This window comes from Antennarius striatus, chromosome 1 (assembly GCF_040054535.1).
Source record: "Antennarius striatus isolate MH-2024 chromosome 1, ASM4005453v1, whole genome shotgun sequence".
NCBI lineage: Eukaryota > Metazoa > Chordata > Actinopteri > Lophiiformes > Antennariidae > Antennarius > Antennarius striatus.
The window spans coordinates 4558818-4579701 of NC_090776.1; the positions used below are offsets into that span (position 1 = coordinate 4558818).

At 40.8% G+C, this 20884-nt stretch overlaps 1 protein-coding gene across 1 annotated transcript in view; it reads left to right on the plus strand.

The window, feature by feature from the left end:
- Positions 1-18365, plus strand: part of LOC137590589 (plakophilin-3-like) — a 28536-nt gene extending 10171 nt beyond the window's left edge. The window contains exons 3-13 of the mRNA XM_068308295.1: positions 832-1445; positions 2231-2354; positions 2488-2692; positions 2796-2955; positions 4516-4624; positions 6630-6794; positions 10176-10355; positions 10677-10830; positions 10921-11116; positions 12090-12177; positions 17389-18365. Coding sequence (XP_068164396.1) covers positions 832-1445; positions 2231-2354; positions 2488-2692; positions 2796-2955; positions 4516-4624; positions 6630-6794; positions 10176-10355; positions 10677-10830; positions 10921-11116; positions 12090-12177; positions 17389-17430 — 2037 coding nt within the window. The 3' untranslated portion in view covers positions 17431-18365. The remainder of the gene's footprint in view (positions 1-831; positions 1446-2230; positions 2355-2487; positions 2693-2795; positions 2956-4515; positions 4625-6629; positions 6795-10175; positions 10356-10676; positions 10831-10920; positions 11117-12089; positions 12178-17388) is intronic.
- Positions 18366-20884: the final 2519 nt, after the last annotated feature.

A 20884-nucleotide genomic window follows, 5' to 3' on the forward strand; every position in this document is an offset into this window, starting at 1 on the left:
GCTGACCAGAGCCAGAACAATGTAAAGACGGAGTAATCATAAACAGGACGCTTGTCTGATGCTTTTAACTGGTCAGTCTAACAATGCAAAGGCAACAGCGAACTTCCTGCAGTTTACAGTAGCCACACTTTAATCAGGGAGAGAAGGAAGAGCTGCTGCTGGTGGAACCTCCCACAAAGCCGCTGAAAAAACTCCTCAGAATAGAAAGTCCAGTTCGGACCTGGTGGTAACATCCATCCTGATTTTTTATGATCAAACGTGGACAGCTTAAGGTCTGGTGTGTGAATGCTCCATTGACTACATTTGCAGATGTCTGGCTTGAATATGGACCCACATTTTTGACAGTGTGAACACTGATGTGTTCGGGGGGGCCACACAGAAGGACCACCCACTGACAAAATCTCTCCAAACAACAACAAGAAGCCACAATAACAGGCATAATGGATAACAGCTGATTTGGTTCACTGTAATGCCAAATATGTAGAATTAAAATGCTCCCAATTTCTCTTAGAAATTGCACAATTTTGAGTTGTTGAGTGTAAAGAACTCTGAACTGATGATAACCGCATCATATTTATGAACACATTAATCAATACATACTACAGGATATTTTCATCTCAGCTCTGTATTCTTTATTATTTTTTAAATGACCACTACCACTTATCTCATTCTTTGTACCAGTGATGCGTGTTTATTTTCTTGTGCAGATGCATTATAGCGAGAACAGTTGGATTTATACCCATCTATTTGTCATAAATTACCCATGAAGGATGGTAATACTTGTTGATATTTGATTGTCTGCAAACCATTCATTACCCACCCATCCTGCAGGTGCCCACAGTACCCCTCCACTCCCCGGGTTTCTCCACTCGCTCTGCTGTGGAAACCACTTCCAGGATGAGAAATAAAGGAATCAGTGTGGCCCAGAGCAGCTTCCACTCTTCCCAGACACACACCAGAAGCAGGCGCTCCAAGTCGCTGTGCCAGGCAGACCAGGAGGCATTGACACTCAATACATTGGGTCCACAAGAAAAAGCCTCCCCATCCACAGTGCCTCCCCCTGGAACCCTAAGACGAAGCCTCAGTGGGACACTTGCACAGGATAGAGGCCACTGGCAGGAGGAAACACTGCCATTTCAGTACACCTACAAAGGCCCCTCCCATCGCACCATCAGCCGTATCGCAAACCGACAGTATTACCAGCAGCAGGGCTCCTCCTTTGCTCAGGAGGGATGGGTGGGGTCCAGCAGGGGGGTCCCCATGGCAGGAGATGGATGGGGGACACAGTGGCAGCAGCGCGTGTCCAGAGCCAACCACACTCTGGGAACAGGGCAGCACCAAGCTGCCCTCCAACGGGCCGCCTCGCTCCACAGCATCAGGAGCGTCGGCAAAGGAGTGGATATCATGGACGGAGCTTCCATCCAGAGCAATGACCCGCTGGAACAGTGAGTGAGACGCCTTCATTTCCAAACTAAAACATTTCATGGATCAGCTGTGCTTCGAGCTTGGTCCGGTGTGTGGAATGAGATAAATCATTTTATATCCAGGAAATGATACTCATCACTGTCTCAGTGCAAGATAATGACTTTCCAGCCGTAGAAACCAGAAGTCGGTCTCTGCCATTTAAGCATGAGACGCTGCAGCCTAATTTAAGAGACATGTTGACATTGTAACGCACCGTATATCACAGGATATAGTCAAGTTAATTTAAATAAAGTGAACAGAATTATGTCGGCACATGAATTACACAATTAACTTTAGGCCAGGCCTTTCTAAATGTGTGGTGTTGTCACTTTTAAGATGCCAATGCACACCTCACCTCACCTCGATTTAAAACCAACACTCCTATGAATTTGCAGATGGGCACAAGTACGTTAACTATTGGCCTTGAAAGCAACACCTGCATTGGAATAACACTGGTAGAACTAACAGTGCTGCCGTGAGTGACACTTTGTGCCAGTAGAGTCTGTTTGTTCTGTTTGTCATTGGTAAGTTTTGTTAAGTTGAAGGTTTCATAAAACAACAGCAGGAATAGGCCTGCGTTAAATCACAAATGTGAGTTGTGTTTCATTCCATAATAGAGATGTATTTCTTGTCAAATAATACATATGGTCATGTAACATAGTTTGTGTGTGTGTGTGTGTGTGTGTGTGTGTGTGTGTGTGTGTGTGTGTGTGTGTGTGTGTGTGTGTGTGTGTGTGTGTGTGTGTGTGTGTGTGTGTGTGTTCAGGCTCCAGGGTCTAGATATGGTTACAGCAGTCAGATATCTGTCCGAGTCAGACACCGCCCTGCAAGTTTTGGGAGCTGCATACATACAACATCAGTGTTACCATAGTAACAATGCAAAAAATCAGGTAACAACAGCTTGTGCTTGTTTTTTTTTGTTTGTTTTTTTGTTTGTATTTTCATCATTCACTGTTTTATCCATTTAATCTTCTTTCCAGTATTTTTCTCCATATGTGAGTTTACAGCGTCTCTCTTTCTCAGGTCCGTGCTCTACATGGCATCCCGACTCTGGTTCAGCTTTTCTCCAGTGAAAACCGAGCGGTGCAGCGTTATGCAACCGGCGCCACCCGGAACCTCATCTACGAAAATGCTGACAACAAGGTGGCGCTCGTGGATGCGGGTGGCGTGATGCATCTTGTCAGCATTCTGAGCGAACATGACGAAGAGCTTCAGAAGACCATCACAGGTAAAGTTGTGTGACCAAATTGTCTTCATGTGCTGAATACATAGAAGTGTTTTGAGGTCCCCAGTTGTTCAGACAATGGAATAAAAAGCCACTGTGGCTGCAGGTGTCCTCTGGAATCTTTCCTCCAGAGACAACCTAAAGGAAAAGCTGTGCAAAGAAGCTTTGACTGAGCTGACAGAGAAAGTACTGATTCCCCTGAGTGGGAACATCCCACTCAGCCCATCTGAGAGAGAAGTCTTCTACAACACCACCGGCTGCCTCAGGTGAGCCCACAGTAGACCCAGCCCAACTTCTACAACCCCAAAAGGAAGTATCAGGAAAATCTGACCTTGTGATTATTAAATACAGGTAGTCCTTAAGATACGAACATCCGATTTACAATCATTCATGGATATGCGCGCTGCCGTATCCGACTACTTTAGTTCCCTTTTCTGCCACAACCCACACTGAGCAGTGTAACATTAACTCCTCATTGATTAAGATTTCATTTTTCATGTCAAAATAACTCAGCAAATATACAGTACGCATTCGTGCATCAACGTTCGCTACTTCACCTCATCGCGGATTTTTGGTTAGGTAGTCACGTGATACCGTACGTGCATTCTATTGGCTGACGGCATCAGGAAGTGCGCTACGTTCCGTGAGTCTCGGACTTACGTGAGACACAATCGTTACAAGTGTGGAAAAAGGTAATACAGGTAGAAGGTGGTTTAGTATCAGTATGGCGAGGGTTCATAAACGTTTAAGTTAGCGTAAATAATAAGATAATTAGTTTGTCGCTCTATGGCAGAATTTGTTAATCGCCTGTGGTTCCTGGAACGCATTAACCGCGAAGGACGAGAGCGCACTCAAGTGACTTTCCTGTTGGCGCGTCTTCTGCAGCGTTGCAACTTTCTTTCATCCACATCTCTGCTGACTTCTGAGCAGCGAAGGAACCCATAATGTATTTATGTGTATGTGAACATTCACCAACATTTAGAGTGACGATAATCATAGTCAGGTTGAGAAAACTTTGTCACAGCCTGCCTGTTTGTTCATATTTTATTAATTATTGATGGGGCTGACCTCCTGTAGGAGCTAAATGATGTAGGAACCAATGTTGACCAGGTCAGGTTTCTGCCCGGAAGCATTGACCTCTGAACGCTGAACTCTTAACTCGGAATGTTTTTACTGTTTAATGTTAATTGTTGGTCGAGTTAACTTAATAGAAATAAAAAAGAGTAATCAAAAACAAAATAGCGTGTCTGACTATTGATGACCAGGAAGTGACATCAGTGCACTGTTCCCCTCAGTGGATTAAAGCTTGGCTTAGCCTCTGCACCCCTAAGGTTAAAATTAATTCAGCAGACCTACCTGCCTACCTGTTTTTTGTTTTTTTTCCGCTGTGTGAGTGATATCTTCAGCTCACGCCATAATTCTCAAGTGGATAAAAATGACCACAGGGAAGAGGAAACATGAATATTTTATTGAGGATCTTTGTAGAACGACTTAAATAATTACTCTTGATACACAGCATTAAATGACAGATGTTAGTTCCATTTAGAATTACCTCTAGGTCATACAAAAAAAAAACATTTTTGGTGCATGGAAGAGATGTAAGATTTAACTTACACCTCAAAAAGGAATCCTTGAGCAGTTTTTCGATGGAAACCCTGATAAAATTTGATGTAAGTCCAGCAAGCTCTATGAAAGAGCGATTTTCCATTAGGCGGCTACTGAAAGAAGAGCTTCATAAAGTTTAAAGTCACTCAAGAATTAGTGCATTGTTCACTGGCTGCCTAACATGGGTTTAAATACCTCAAGCTGTACTTTTATGTTCACAGGAATTTGAGCTCAGTGAACGAGAGGACAAGACAGAAGATGAGGGACACGAGGGGCTTGGTGGACTCTCTGGTGTCATATATTCAACAAGAGGAGAATACAGATGACAAGGTAACCCTGACTAACTTTTGACCCGAAAATATAATCACTCCTAATGGTTCCAGCGTTACACGGGAGAGCTAACCAACAAAATCAACCAAACCAGAGAGGAAAAAAAAACAGAGAACTACTTAAACTGAGAACATGACTTTTTTTTTTGTGGCCCAGCTGAAGAGGATAGTCCATCCAACTCTCCTAATAAACCATGGACATAATGCAAAGAATTTTCACACAAAATCTAAAACTGTGCACCTCATACCTTTCTTAAACGTAATTATTGTTCACATTTTTAGGCACATTCAAAGATTTCTTGCATACTTCATGCCAGTTTACTCAAAGTTCAGGGTTCCCACAGCCTGGGTCCAGCTCTGCGGTGTGTAGTATGAAAGAGAAAACATAAAACATTTGTGGGCTGCCTTTTAGTATTTTGCCATCCCCTCTCTCTGACCTCATTGTCAGTCTCACCCGAGTGTTGATGTTCTCTTTGATGCTCAATGGAAAGCCTACAGTGTGGAGTCAGGATCTCATAAGAGGGCAGAGCTGCAGCTCCAACAGGCTAGCAGAGCACAGTTAAAGGATTAACCATTAAAACAGGATGATGATACCAGTCTGGCATTGGGTCATTTCCTCACTGAAGATCGGAATGTCTAAATTGTCACACTTTAAAAAGAATTTCTAGTTCATCCAAACTGATGATCACTGTAGTTTATAAACTTTACTCAACCAGGGGGAAAAAATGTTTGTCACCCAGTGCAGCTCCTGTTTGTTAATCTGTGGACAACTAATCTCAATGACACAGGGGCAACATATATGATCCTTTGCCAATTTAGCAGAATATTTTTAACATTTCTGCTTTTTTTTTCTCATTAGATTTGTTCTAAAGAGCTATTGAGCGACCTTATTCCAGCTAAATTGGTACAATAGAATTAGTGTTTCAGATTTGTTTACCTCCAAATGCTTTGTGATTTACTTTGCTTCATCTCCACACCGTTGTCTTTATCCTGGCACATTTCAGTAGTCCTTCACTCAGGTTCGAAGTTCTCTAAAAAGCCATCGGACCATAATTACTCTGCAGATACTTGAATAAACATTCAGTCAACATTACAAATAAATGGGCTGACCTTGTTAAACATCAACCTGATCCTGTCCAGCACCTGCCTGGACAAGCATGCCATGGGAGATACCAGAGAGATTGTTCTTGAACTGCTATTTGATCTAAATCTGATTCTAAATCAGTTTCAGTTTAGGAAAAAATACAGGGATGTTACACATTTTAGGAGTTCAGTTGTTTGTTTGTTGTTCATTCAGTATCCTTAATTTCTCTCTTAAGTCATAAGTCACCAGAAATATAAGTGAATGTGATGATTCGGTGAACAAGAGACCCAACCAGATGGCTATATTTGCAAGACAAAGTGTACAGCCACCTGGAAACAATTATATTCTTGATATGGTTGCAGCCTAAAGTATTTTACTTTGTTAATTTTCAAAGTAAAATAAAGCTAAATGCATCTTTTGTCACTTTTCAGCAAAGTAATGTATGTCATGTAAAATCAAAGCCAGACGCATGGATGTAACAGTTCAGTGATTTAAATGCAGGAAGCAGGAAATAATTAAAAGAAAAATCAAAACCATGATCCAAGAAAATTGAACTCCAGGGAAACACAAAACCCAAATGAGTTCAGTAGTATTCAAAACCAAACACCAAGGTAAGGACAAAAGATGAATTAAGAAATACAAAAAGTATGTAGTGTCTTTTTTTTTCTTCTTGGGGCAGCAATTGACCTCCAAACAGAAGGGAACTATTCCCTTTACCCTGGCAGAAAAAATATTGGAACTCTAAATCCTAAAGTACCAAAAAGCTGGTTTTCTCTACAAGAATGTGTCTGTAATGAAAGATAAACTCATAACCTGGTCTGTAAAACATTAAGGCATCCACTCAGGTCAGTTAGTGTGTTACCTCTTACAGCTTTCCACACAAAGTGTCCACTTGTCCCATTCTGTCCATCTTTACATCTAGGGCCTGGAGAACTCATTGTGCATCATGAGGAATCTGTCCTACCAGCTGTATACTGAGCTTCCTCCCTCAGTCCGACTCCGATTGGACGGTCCATCAAGAGGCACTGCCACCAGGGACAGCGAGGCCATTGGCTGCTTCACTCTCTATAACAAAAAGGACACTGAGGTACAATTCATCACACCCTGAACATACACACCAGAATTACTTATTATCCAGAAAATTACTGAATTCTCCTTCATTTGGGCTTCTTTTATTTCTAAACAAGTCACCACTTTATATTGGATCAAATGGGTCAGCTGTTGGAGGAAAAGCAAACACAGAGGATCATTGCTGAGATCGTAGTAAGGGCTACACAATTCTTTTATCCTCTCTTGTTCCCATTAAATGTTCCACCCAGCAGCAGAAAGCCTTCTCTAGTGATCAATCTTGGCAAGGTGTTTACCGACATGTTTCCTCAGCGTGACAGCTTTAGAAAGTTACTTTTTTGATGTGATATTTACAGCACATAGAAGTGTTTTTATGCCTCAGCTGGATGAGCCATCCAATAAACACAATATTTGAAATGTAACTTATAAAACAGAAACAAAACAAAACTCATTTCTATCTCTCTTCTCTTTTTTAGAGCAGAAATAAAGAGAGATCATAAAGTTTTATGTTTTAAAGGTCACATATAATGCTGCCAGATGTCCAACTACACTGTATTTGAAATGTCTCGCCCCAAACTGATCTGTATATTTGATTAAACATACTTCAAATGTACTTTTGCTCGAGATACTTCATTGGAATGGGCTTGCCATCATATGTTAATGAACTCCCCCTGTCAAAACCTAGTGTAGCTTTTAGTTTGGTAGGTTTTTTTAGGCTTTTTTTGTTTTTGTTTTTAGTTTTAAAGGGGGGTGGGGGGGCTCTTTTTTCTTTACCGTAATCTGTTTAAATTACCCCAATGGTTACGGATAGTTTCATATTTACACTTGTCAGCCTTCAGAGTTTATGTAATCAGGCTTCTTCCCCTGCTTCAGTCACACCCATCACATCCCTGGCGGCAAACTTCACGGCCGCCACGCTCTCATTCACTCTGTGCACTGATGTGTGCTTATTGCTATTTCTGCTGCTCAACAAAAAGCTTTTGCCCACCAATGCTCGCTGTCCACCACTATCACCGCTGTTTTTAGCCTGATGACTGATTTAGAAAAGATCTGAAATACTCAAATACTTTCCATCTGAAGAGAGACTGGCCAATAAAATCCACTCTACTATTAGTATTACTATTTACTATTATGTAACCACTATGCACTGCAGAGCTCTCAGACATTACGTGAATGTGATCCGTTCATTCATTATCCTGGTTTGGGCTGCAGGTTCAATATCATGCTCATTGTTGGGGAGCTGCCTGTAATACATACCAGTGTGTATTCAGGTCATGTAACAGTCTGTCTTGTATGACACAAATCAATGATGAAATTTGGACTGCAGTATTCATGCACTTACAACGTATCTCACACTAAGTGCAGTTTGTAAGTTGCACCTTCGTTGTCACATATCTAGAGTTTCTCAACATTCCACTGTGATGTGTCGGGGTCATTTTCAAGTTCAAATATTTCACTTTTCGAGTAAAGAAAAGTCAAGATTTGGGTCAAGATGTTGGTATTAAGCCGGTCAGGCTTCTTTCAGGTATCTCTCTAATCAACAGATAATAACGTAACAGATAGAAACCTTAGTGGTGACCACATATCCTCAGGGAGGATCAGTTTCCAATACAACACACTCCACAGGCTGATCACATTACTTATTTCAATAGAAATGAAGGCTACAGAAGCGTAAAGATCAGACCCACTGCTGAATATGAGTTCTCACAGTCACACAGAGTGACAAGAAAGGAACCTCTTAAAGTCTGCATAGAGGGTAAAGTAGGATATCTTGAACCCAACACCCAAATTGCCTCCCTCCACCAAATAGTGACTCCCCTATCATTGCATGCACTGCAGACCTGGTAATGTTTTTGTTACCACAGAGACTTAAAAGTCGTATACGGGCCTGTAGTGACAGACTTCAGCCTTTGAATCCTTTCTGTATCCAACAGCACACAAGCAAACTGTTTGGAATGGTTTAACAGACATAGACATAGACTAAGAATGAACAGAGGACATCTTGTGTCAAGCAGACAAGTTTTAAATAATAACATACATAATCAGAGATTCAGGGTCTTAGAAACAAGGGAAAAGAATGAGCTACATTTTTTGCAGGGTTGGGTTTTTTTTTGATTTTTGCTTTATTAAGATTTTTTAAAACCCTGCTGATCAAATGTTTAAACACTGTTCTTGATTGTCTAAATATGTAAGCCAGGCAACCGCACGGGGTAATGTCAATCATCTTCTTGTTGTTTCATCAGTGACTTCAAATCCAATCAAGTTTTATTGCTCGGTCTGAAGCAACAAAAGCCTCTCATGAATATTCATCAGGACTGAAAAGAGCTGTAATGCTCTCGTTATTCACATGAAGCACGCACGCACACACACACACACACACACACACACACACACACACACACACACACACACACACACACACACACACACACACACACACACACACACACACACACACACACACACACACACACACACACAAAATGTAATCAAATGTTGTTTCCTTTCATAGATAAGTTACTCAGTCACTTCATACTAAGACAAGCAGACAGACAGCTCAGATCTTCAGCGGACACTGGCTGGTTTCTTGGGACATGTAGTTTAATAGTGCTGTAGTCATTAAATACAAATCCAGCACCCAGATATAATAGAATTAATCTACCAGATATATATTTTTAAGTCAAGCCAGCAACAGTTGAAAAGTTGTTCATTTAAATTTGCCAATTGTTTCAGACTAGAAATAAGAAGTAATAAGCCCATTTTTTTAAAATCAAGCTTAAAATGCTAATACATGGTATAATTCAGTTTTTTTTCCATCATGTTCATGCAACATTTTCTAGTCTGTCCCAACTAGTGTCATTTCACCCTTTGCTGTTCAAACAAAACACCACAGTCATCAACAGATGTTCTTTCATTCATGTGTGATCCATAATCAGAACACTTCCACTTCCACTCTTGGACAGATTTGGCCTCAGAGTTAAACTGACGTTTCCCTGAGGATAGTCGAAGTGTGTGCGTGTGTGTGTGTGCATGTTTAATTGATTCCTCTTGTCACACTTTCACTGGGTGTGTTCGACATCTTGAGACCTGCTGCATCTTAGTTGAGAAAGGATCCAGATGAGATGAATCAGGAATCTGATTATGACGCTTCCTCGGCACCTTTTGAGATTTCTTGCTGGGAGGAAACTCCTGGTAGACTCACAAATTGCTGGAGGGATCACATTCTCATCTTCTCTTAAAACACTGCAATCATCCAGGCTGGAAAAACAATTCTAGTGAAAAGTAATATAACGTTATATCGCATAGTCGACGGCACCGTTGTATAGATGAGACAGAATGCACTGAATATCACCGTACAATTACTTACGTCCTCCTCTCCGTTTCACCTCCACCACAACAGCGTGACCAGAATCTGTCCATACTGTCTGAGGTGTCCCGTCAGCCTAAAGGAGCTGAGTGGCTGTGGCACCCTAAGGTGGTGGCATTATACAAGCGTGTTCTGCAGAACAGTGAAAATCACTGCACCAGCCGCGAGGCTGCCGTAGGAGCCCTACAGAATATCACCGCAGGAGAGGCCAGGGTAAGGCCACACACACCACTGAAATATAGATAGATAGATAGACAGACAACCTTTAGAGACATCGCCTCTATCCAACTGACCCTGAAGGACTACTCCCTTGTTAAACTAACCCTCCCATATTTAAAAATGCATGACGATTGGGGAGAAATTATATCTACAAGATTGAAACTGCTGAGCAACATGATTGGGATCATGATTAAAATTAGGGGAGTGTAGGTATATTACTCCAAAGTTAACGTCTGCTTTATTGTTGGAGGCTTTGGAGTTGGATTTTTAAGCAAGTGGAAGAGAACTAATGTGTCGTCTGTTCCTCTCTGCCAGTGGCCGTCAGTGCTGAGTGGTGTGGTGATGGAACAGGAGAGAATGCTACCCATTCTCCTAGATCTGTTAGACACCGACAGTGACACGGAGCTGAGGCCTCTGACCGGACTGCTGAGAAATTTGGCCAAACACTCCACCAACAAAGACCACATGGGTAAGATGGAAACAAGGATGGCTTGTTTGGCTGGAAATAAAAAAGAACTTTTAAAACTCTGGAATGAAAACTAATGTCATTATTTTGCAGCTACAAACATGGTGAAAGTTCTGGTCGTAAAGCTCCCCAGTGATGGGCTTCAAAAAACACCATCTAATGAAGTAGTAGTCAATATATGCGGGGCCCTCAATCACCTGGTTACCTGCAGCTCCTTGGCAGCCCGTGACGTTTCATACTTTAACGGTCTGCCCAAACTGCTGGGCATCAAGACGTCCCATGATAACAGGTACAACTGACTTCTACATTTCAGCTTCGTTGCTCATTTGTCAGTCATTTCAGTGTTCATCAGTGTGTTTCCTGTTTCTGTTGTCAGTCGCTTGCAAAGGAGTTCATTTCCCTTGAACCTTTCCACATTTTGTCACATTATGACTACAAGCATAACTATATTTTATTGGAATCTCATGTAGCACATGATTGTGAAGTACAAAGAAATTATGCATGAGTTAATTTTTTTTTTTACAAATAAACAACTGAAATGTGCATTGTGCAAAAGTATTCAGCCATCCTGAGTCCATAATTTGTAGGACTGCCTTTTGAAGAAATTATAGCTGCTGGTCTTTTGGGGTTAGGGTTAGGTTTCTGTCTTTACCAGCTTTGCACATCTAGGATAAAGGTTTTGCCCATCCTTTTTTTGTAAAAACAGCTCGACTTCAGTCAGATTAGATGAAGAGCATGCAAAAATATGCAGCCGCCATTTCTCTGTGTGCAATCAATCGGCTGCAGAAGTTGCCTGATGAGTGATGAACGACTGAATGTCGGCCTTGTGACAAAATAGAGTCCCGCCTGTGTGTTGTCTAATCTCAGTACAAATGCTGCTGTTACTGCTATGATGGCCTCAGATGTTTGTTAAGAGAACATTCGGGAGCAAAAAACATCTCATCCAAGCGATGCAGCCAAGAGACGCATGGTGACTCTGGACGAACTGCAGACATCCACAGCTCAGGTGGGGGGAATCTGTCCACAGGACAACTACGGGTCATGCAATGCAAGTCTGGCCTTTATGGAAGTCCCATTTGCAGTTTGCCAGAATTAGGATACACATAAAAATGCAATAAAATATTTTTTGTTTGGTTGTGATGTGGCAAACTGTGGAAAGACTCAAGGGATATGAGTACTTTTATTAGCCACTCTATGTTGTGTTTTTTTCTCTCTGCCAATCATTGTCATGTATCATCATCTGTAACTGATTCCTGTTTTAGCTCCGGGAGTTTAAAAGCTGCCAGGTCGGCCTCAACTGTCCTCTGCAACATGTTCCAGTACAACAAACTGCACAAAGAATACAAACTGGTGAGACCACTATAATATAGGTTTGCAGCTCTTTAGTTTTGTTATTGAGTAATTTTTATGCTTTGTTTTCTTGATCTTTTGATTGGTTCCTGATCCCGATGGTTCAGACATGAGAAACAGTGTATTCATGTATCCATTTCCGACACATAAAGAAACACCATTGCTCCATGACCACAGTGGTTTAATGGCTACTGTACATGCGTGAATAAAGACATGAACGTGAACTTATGGAGAGCAGAATGTGTGGGTGTGGAATGAGATAGCACTTGAAACTTTTTTCTCCACCAGATGGTTTTTATCCTACATGACCTCCACTCCTCTCTTCTTATTGGCCCTCTGGCCCCCTCCTTCACTCTGTTTGGGAAACCTGCATCTTGTTAGCCTCTGGCCAAGCCTTATCGAGGGATACTTGGCTCTAGAAATGCAAATATTTTTCTTTGAAGCTGATGGCAATTAGATTGCATTAAAGTTCTTCATTTTGACTGGCTGTGGATGTCAAGTCTCTGCATCACACATTCAGTAGTGATGTTTTTATTCAAAATGTTCCATAAAGACCATCTAGATTCAGAGAAAACAGAGGTTACTATATGTCCAGAAGCGTTCGCAATTACTTCAAACAATATATGTGAGGTCGTGCCTGCAGATGTCCGTTGTGCGTTGTCTTGCTATCTAGTAGCCCTTTTTTCATGGTGATAGTGAAATAGCACCACAAAGAAGACTTGTTTCGTTGCTCTTATGACTACCTCTGCCCCCGCAAAGGCAGAACCACAATAACCCCACACTATTCTGCCTTTGAAACTTTTACACAGGACTGTGGGCAGTAAAAAAAAGGGGAAAGAGTCCAGCTTTGAAAGGCGTGTGGAAAAGCTTCAGTTATTTTCCTCTGCTGGAGAGCTTTGGTCCGGGCTCGTTGCCCCCCCAACACTTAACAAAGAGCAGGAAGGCAGGACATATTTCTAACTTAATTTACCAACAGTGATGTGTCATTCGTTGAGAAACAGACATAGGAGTTGTAAAAAGTATTACTTCACATTATGAAAAAAGGTTCAGATTTACTCCTTGATCCAGATCTGTCTAAAAGTCTGATCTCATCTATTCTCCAATCTGAAGGCTGATTTTGCCACAAATATCAATTTAAATTGGTGAAGAACCTTTAGGGATATCTTGATATTTACTCGATCTGCACCATGTCATATGTCTTAAAGAAATGTGGTGGCAGGGTGGATGCAGTTTGGTGATTTATTCATTCATTCATTCATTTTCCTGACCGCTTCATCCGCTTTGCACGGCTCACGGGGAGCTGGAGCCCATCCCAGCTGGCATAGGGCGTGAGGCGGGCAAACTCTGGACGCGATGGCAGTGCGCCGTGGAGTTTGGTGGTTTAATAACTTAAAAATCCAAACTAAATGGGAAAACCATGACAAAAATGTTCAAAAGTTCTAAAATCCAACAAGTTGAAAATAACTAAAATCTAACAGCATAGCAAAATCTCAAATTATTGATGAACCTCTTACATGAAGATGAATTTGCATACAAAGGAGGAAAGTGCTTTGACCTTAGCATGTAACAGCTCAGAATAGAGAATGGAGAATTACAGAAAGACGGAAAAGTTGCAGCAGCTTATGATGCAACAAAGTTTCAAAGCTTCAAAGCTTCAGAGCAGAGTTGGGGGAAATCTGCTCTGAAAATGGCTGCTGCCAATGAATTAATGTCTAAATCAAACATTTTTTTCAGATTGACAGAATGTGTTGTCTACCTGTTATGAATACTGTATTACGAAGTTGGGAGACTGCCTTTTCTTTGACTGCTGGTGATATGTCTCAGCTTCTCTCCTCTCTCATCACGCATTGAGTGAATGACAGGAAGTGAAACATGAGGTCAGATTTTTTTTGTCAAGAATGAAAAAAAAGCAAAGGCATTAACCGGTTGCTGTTATTTAGAATAACCAAATCCAGAACATTAAAAAGTACAAAGTTTTTGATAAAAGTCAAAAAGTTTGTTTTTTGGTTTTTTTCCTGTGAACCGGTTTGAAGCCCTGTGTTCACCTGATGAATAATAAGACAAATTTTCCAATGTAACTCAAAAAAAGATTGTTATTTATACTAAAATTAGCATTTGCTGAAATATAATAATAATAATAATAATAATAATAATAATAATAATAATAATAATAATAATAATAATAATATAATACATTATTTGATATAATTGTGGCCTTTAAGGAAGTTGCTGAATCTTGCTGCCAGCTGCTACCAAAGACACTTGTGAGAGTGTAAGAGAATAGACGGGGCTGTAAAACCATAGCCATGCTCTGATAGTCTACTGTCAGAGTGATGTCAGTGAGGGTGTAAATCCCCACAAGTAACTGATTTTATTCAATCCAGTTGCAGTGTATTGCTGAATTGTTTGCCAGTTTGAAAAATAATGCAAAATTAAATCCACAGGTACTGCTAAAAGGTTTGTCCCACAACATAAGGGTTGACACTGAAGGTGAGCTCTGACAATATGGTAAACTACAACCAAGTACAGGGTTGGTGTAGGGGTCAGAGATCTAAAGTGACCAGCTAACAAGATTACAGCAGCCTGGACATAGTGAGCAGCAGGCCCTTTTAAAGAAGGATGTTCTCCCAGTCTGCTGTGGAATGCCATTCTGGTTATAATAGCCCACATGTTATTCCTGATTCTGTAGCAGACACTACAATACTTCTCACTGAATAAATTAAATCTGGATTTCTTCCTTGTTTATTAAAGTGATCGTTCCACAGTAATGGTTAACTTGACCAACAAGAATGATGGTGGAGGCTCAGCAATGACTGTGGAACCCAGTTAAGAGTACAGAAGTCTATGGGATGATTATCTATTTATCTAATAACATGTAATCTGTGTAATCTGTGCTTCAAACATTTTCTCTTTCAATGCTTAGTCTGGTGTCCCCCCTGTGAAGTTACCTTGAATTGATTCAGTTGTCACCAACATGGAAGCTTTCTAATGCAGCACAACTGTGAAGAAAATTAAAAAACAAACAAACGTTGAAGCTGAATTTACACTGAATTTAATTAAATGTTCACAAATTCACAAATTGTCACTTGTGAAAAATAACCTGCTTGGTGGAGCTGAAGAAAATGAAAGGAGAACCGAGAATTAGACAGTGTTCCTTTTTAAAAAAAAATTTTTATTACCCTGGCTTCTAGAGTTTTGGTGATACTTAGAGACATAGCCATTAGTTTTATGTCACCTTCTTTACTACTCAGCAGTTTGATAGGGTGCAGCCAAAAAAGATCAATCAGTGTAAAGCTGCACAGCTCAAACTGCTCTGTTCCTTAGATGTGGAGAGGAGCACAGAGGGAATGAATGTCAGACTCTCGTGGTTGTGAGTGGAGGATAGATTGGCATGCAAACTAATGAGCGTCTTTAGCCATGTCTGCTCCTGTATAAACAATCAGATTGTACGTTCTCACAAATAAATTATGAGAGAGAGCAACATAGCCACCCTACCAGGCTGGCTGCTAGGGGTTACCTAAACAAAAACCAGAACAAACGCAGTATTCAGAGCTCTTGTGTAAAGACCTATTACAATGTGTGTGGACCAAGAGGAGGCACCGTTATTTGCTGACTTACTACCAGGTAATGGGGCTCCAATTAAAAGAACGATTCCTCCACTGCCATCTCTTTTCTATTGTTAGTGGAAATGGTACAAGAAAAAAAATCTGATTGCATCAAAACTACAATTACTGTATATTGTTTCACAGCTTCACCAAGCTAAAATGCTTTGTTTGTTTCCTATAGTGAATACGCTGCTCTCCACACCCATGTGAGAATCCCTGCTTTACTAAATGAATACTGTGTCTGGTATCAGTCAGTATTTGGTCTGGTTTTGTATCTGAGGGACCATTCTCAGCAGGAATGCAGAAGATGTTGCTGAGATATTTTGCATTTGTCTCTTGTGTCTTCTGCCATGAATAAAAGCAGAGTTTGGTTCAGTGGACTTGGCAACTTCTAAACAGTTCCTGACAGAAAACTCAGTCTGATTGGTGGGTGGTCATAATGAAAGTATTACATGCCTTTCTTCAGCACGATCTCTTGCAGTTTGCACCAAACTCCAGGCTGTCTTCACAAGTCACAGCACAAACATACTGGCCCTTAGAAAACTCTCTTGAGAACTCAACAGCAGCAGGAAACTTCAGTGAGGAGTCTGTGATAAACCCATTGCAAACAAACAATTATCTACCGGAGAACACAAGGAACAGACACAGTTCTGAAACCTTTGCAACTTTATCCTTCCTACAAGAAGTAAAACCAGGAAGGATGACTGTTGAATGACAGAAGTTTATGTTCATTGGTTATGATATGACTGGTGGATTGAAGCAGCGCCATCAACCCACATTTGTAAATGCATGGGTGAATCATGTGTACAATAATCATAGCAGTATGCACAGATATCAGATGGCTGTTTGCAGATGTAACATAACTGACCATTCTCTATATGTCACCTCAGCATTCCTGCTGATGGTAGAACTGTAAACATACCAGAAGAGCTCAGTGGAAGACACACCTCCTCTTAGGTCAAACCAGACTACACATCTTTTTTGGCCATGTTTATACATCCATATTTTTGAGAAGTTTTTTATTTATGTCACTAGACAATTTTTGCAATTATTTACTGTTCTTACATAGCTCAACAATATCTATTCAGAGTAGCTCAAGAAAGTAGTGCATCCCTGGGATGCGTTTCAAGAGAAATTTGTGCATCCCAACATGTAGTAACAATATACGGTAACTTTAAGTAAAAAGAAAAAAGGAGTAAAATTAAATATTAATTTAATCGAAATGTTAAAGCCTGGTAGTCATTTAATAAACAGTTTTAGAAGTAAAGATTTAATAGATTTTTTTTTCACTTTTGCTTTTCACTCAATAATTTTCTTTGCTTTTAATTCATATATTCTCCTGTGGAAACTACACCAAGCTGACAGAGCCTTCTCCACACACATTTCAGTAATATCTGTCAGTAATATCTGTCTCTTTTTTTTCATTAACTTTTGATTGTTTTTTATCCAAGAAAGCAGTCATTGTCGCTTGCTTTTTTACTGACTTTTGCATCTTTTTCTGAGGCATGGTGATAATTAATGCGTCCCTGTCAAAAAATGGGCGTCAAAGACGCAAGGATGCACACGAGTGAGAACACTGTCTATTATGTTTCTTTATGTTTTTCAGAAAGGATTTGTCAAGCGAGACTTCACAGATGTCACCATCTAGGCTGCAATATGTGACGTGATTCAATCCAAGCTTCTGACAAAAGGATCATGGCTGCTGTGTGGCAACAAAGAGCAACGGAGGAATCGAATCAGTAGATTATCTGAGTGTGATCAATCAGCTGGGGGAAAAGCATTGATTTGAGCCAAAGGAGTCATGGACTTTAAGTTTGCCCTCTTTCAGGTGTTTATTTTGGCTCAAACGTGATGATATCCACATTGGACTTCACCCCCAGAATGACCAAACGCTCCCTGTGTGTGTTATGAACCGCCAGACTCACCCTCTACGTCAAATTATTTTTTTCACTGATGTTTCTAACACCTGATCCATGATAGAGATTAGAGAAATGAGTGTCAAAGACAGAGTTCATTATGGAGTTAGGTCACTCACACACACACACACACACACACACACTCACACCCCTTCACCTGATGGTGTCATCTCTTCTTGCCTTTGTACATCATCACATTCTGTAAGTGGGTGAAGACCAACCATGTGGAGAGAGATTGACAGAGAAAGTGAAAGTGAAATGAAGAGTTATAGGAATTCGCAATTGTGTTCACCAATTTGGGTCATGCAAGGGACAGGCAGGGCCACCCCTCAGCATCACAAAAGCCTTTCCTGAGCTTATTCTTTGTTTTTAAAAAAAACTAACAAATGCCATGAACAAATAATCATGCTTTTTAGGACAGCAGGAAATGTATTCACGTGGAAGTAACATAGAAAATGCAGAGATGTTCTTCTGTGTTGAAGATCGCTCCAGAGGTTCACAATGATCAACTGACTTAATGATATGCATTAAGACTGATGTGTACAGCCTCAGTGATGGAAGAGTGACGAAATAATTTGTTAAACTGAAAATATTGTTGTTTTGTTTGTTTTTTCAGGCTGTTTTGTGTAGTAATAAATCTAAGAGCGTGACATCAGCTTTTGCAGTACATGGTCTATTGTGTTTGTTTGTGTGTGTGTGTGTGTGTGTGTGTGTGTGTGTGTGTGTGTGTGTGTGTGTGTGTGTGTGTGTGTGTGTGTGTGTGTGTGTGTGTGAGTGTGTGTGTGTGTGTGTGTGTGTTATTTGTCCCATATTGTGGTTCATGACGATATCAGTAAAGCTATTGACATTTTATCAGCCTGGGCTCCGCATTGTTTTTAGTGATAATTAGACAGTATTAATGTGGTGCAACTATGGTGTTAAACACAATTTTGTTTATCTGGTAATTAGTTCGCAGTATTACATTTTTGCAGTTGTCTCTGTAAACAACCTCAACCTCAGAGTGGCCAGCATGCTGGGCTTTGTGTGAATAACATATTTTAAATGATAACCATCGGATAAACAAATAGTAGCTCCAGATTTAAAGAAACAGTTTGCAAAATTGGAGATACACTTCGGCTCAAAGCAAAACAACATTGCATAGTTACACTAAGCAAATGAAGAACATGGAGTATGTTTAAAGTATAAAAATTTAACAAAATGAGAAATTACTCCATGCTTCTTGTCTCCAGTCTTCAGGAAACTGGAGGACCTAAAATAGTTTGAAAAGACAATATTTGCTCTCTGTTTAAGATGCTATCTTCATTTTAACTAAGTTTAACTAAGAGCATTAGCATGCATCCTTACTAAGACTATTAGCATGCATCACATCTAAGCACGGTGCATGAGATCAAATGTATGGACGTGTGGTGCGAAGCAACATCAACTAAAAGGAGTCATCTTTTCACATCTGAATAATCAGACAGAAAAAAAAAGTAACATCAGATCTGACCTGATGCAGCATCACCAGAGCACCGTCTGTTACGTGTTGATGTAACTTCCAGCTAGCAGGTAAAAAAAGTAGGTACAGATGACAGTACAGTTAAGCTCGTGCACCTTAAGCTTGTGCACCTTCCATGAACACCTTCATCTTAGTGGCTACAGTGAAGATTTTAGGATGAAAAAAGGCTTTTTATATTTTTCATTTATGCATGCCATGGGAATGTACTGTATGTGTTTAATATTCTTCTTTTCCGTTCAGCCTGTCTCGTCAGGGGTCACCACAACATTTTCTCCTTTTCCATGTCAGCCTACCTTTCTAACGCCAACTGCCCTCACATCTTCCACTCACTACATCCATACACCTTCTCTATACTCTTCTTCTTGCCCTATTGCCTGGTAGCTCCACCCTCAATATTGTGTTACAAATATACTCACAATCTCTCCTCTGGACGTGTCCAAACTATTCAAGTCTGCTCTCTCTAACTTTGTCTCCAGAACATCTCACCTTAGCTGTTCCTCTGATGAACTCATTTTTGATCTGATCCAACCTGGTTCCTCCTCGAGAACCTCAACATCTTCATTTCCACCACCTCCAGCTTGACTTCCTGTCTTCTTTTCAACATCCATCATGAATGTCCTCACCACTGTTTTATAAACTTTGACTTTAATTCTAGATGAGGATCTTCTGTCACATAAGACACCTGACACTTTCCTCCACCCATCCCAGCCTGCTTGGATCCAATTCTTCTCCTCCTTACCACAGTCACCATTGCCCTGGACTTTTGCCCACAGGTATTAAGTGTCCTCCACCTTTGCTATTTTTTCTCCTTGTAGCTTCACTCTTCCTTCTCCATTTCTCTCGTTTATGCACAAATATTCTATTTCGTTTCAGCTACTCTTCCTTCCTCTTTTCTCCAGGGCATGCTGCCACCTTTCTAAATGTTCCTCCACCTGCTCCCTGCTTTCACTGCAGATCACATTGTCATCCATGAACGTCATGGTCCATGGGGATTTCAGTCTAACTTCATCTGTCAGCTTATCCATCACCACTGCAAAGAGGAAGGGGCTCCGAGCTGATCCCTGATGCAGTCCCACCTCTTCCTTAAACTCCTCTGTCACAGCTGCAGGTCGCCTTGTTGCTGTTCTGCTGCCCTCGTACATGTCCTGTACTATTCTAACGTACTCCTCCGTTACTCCAGACTTCCTCATGCAGTACAAAGACACAATGGAGCTCCTTCTGACTTTTTATGTGCTTCTCCATCAACATTGACTTGAGGAGCCAAACAATTATTTGACTCCTCAAGTCAAATAATGCATCAGTGATACTCTTCATAGGCACAAAACCATATTGTTGCTCACAAATACTTGTCCTGAGCCAAGCCTCTATTACTCATTCACACAACTTCATTGTATGACTAATCAACTTTATTCTCTATTATTTCTCACAAGTCTGCACAGCCCCCTTGCTCTTGAAAATGGACACAAGAACACTCTTCCTCTATTTTTCAGGCATCTTCTCACCCACTAGAATTCTGTTGGACAAACTGGCCAAAGACCGCACATCCACATATGTGCTTCCATACCTCCACAGGAATGTCATCTGGACCAACAGGCTTCCCATTCTTCATCCTCTTTAGTGTCATTCTAACTTCACCCTAGCTAATCATTGCTACCTCCTGGTCCACCACACTTTCATCTTCTCCTCTA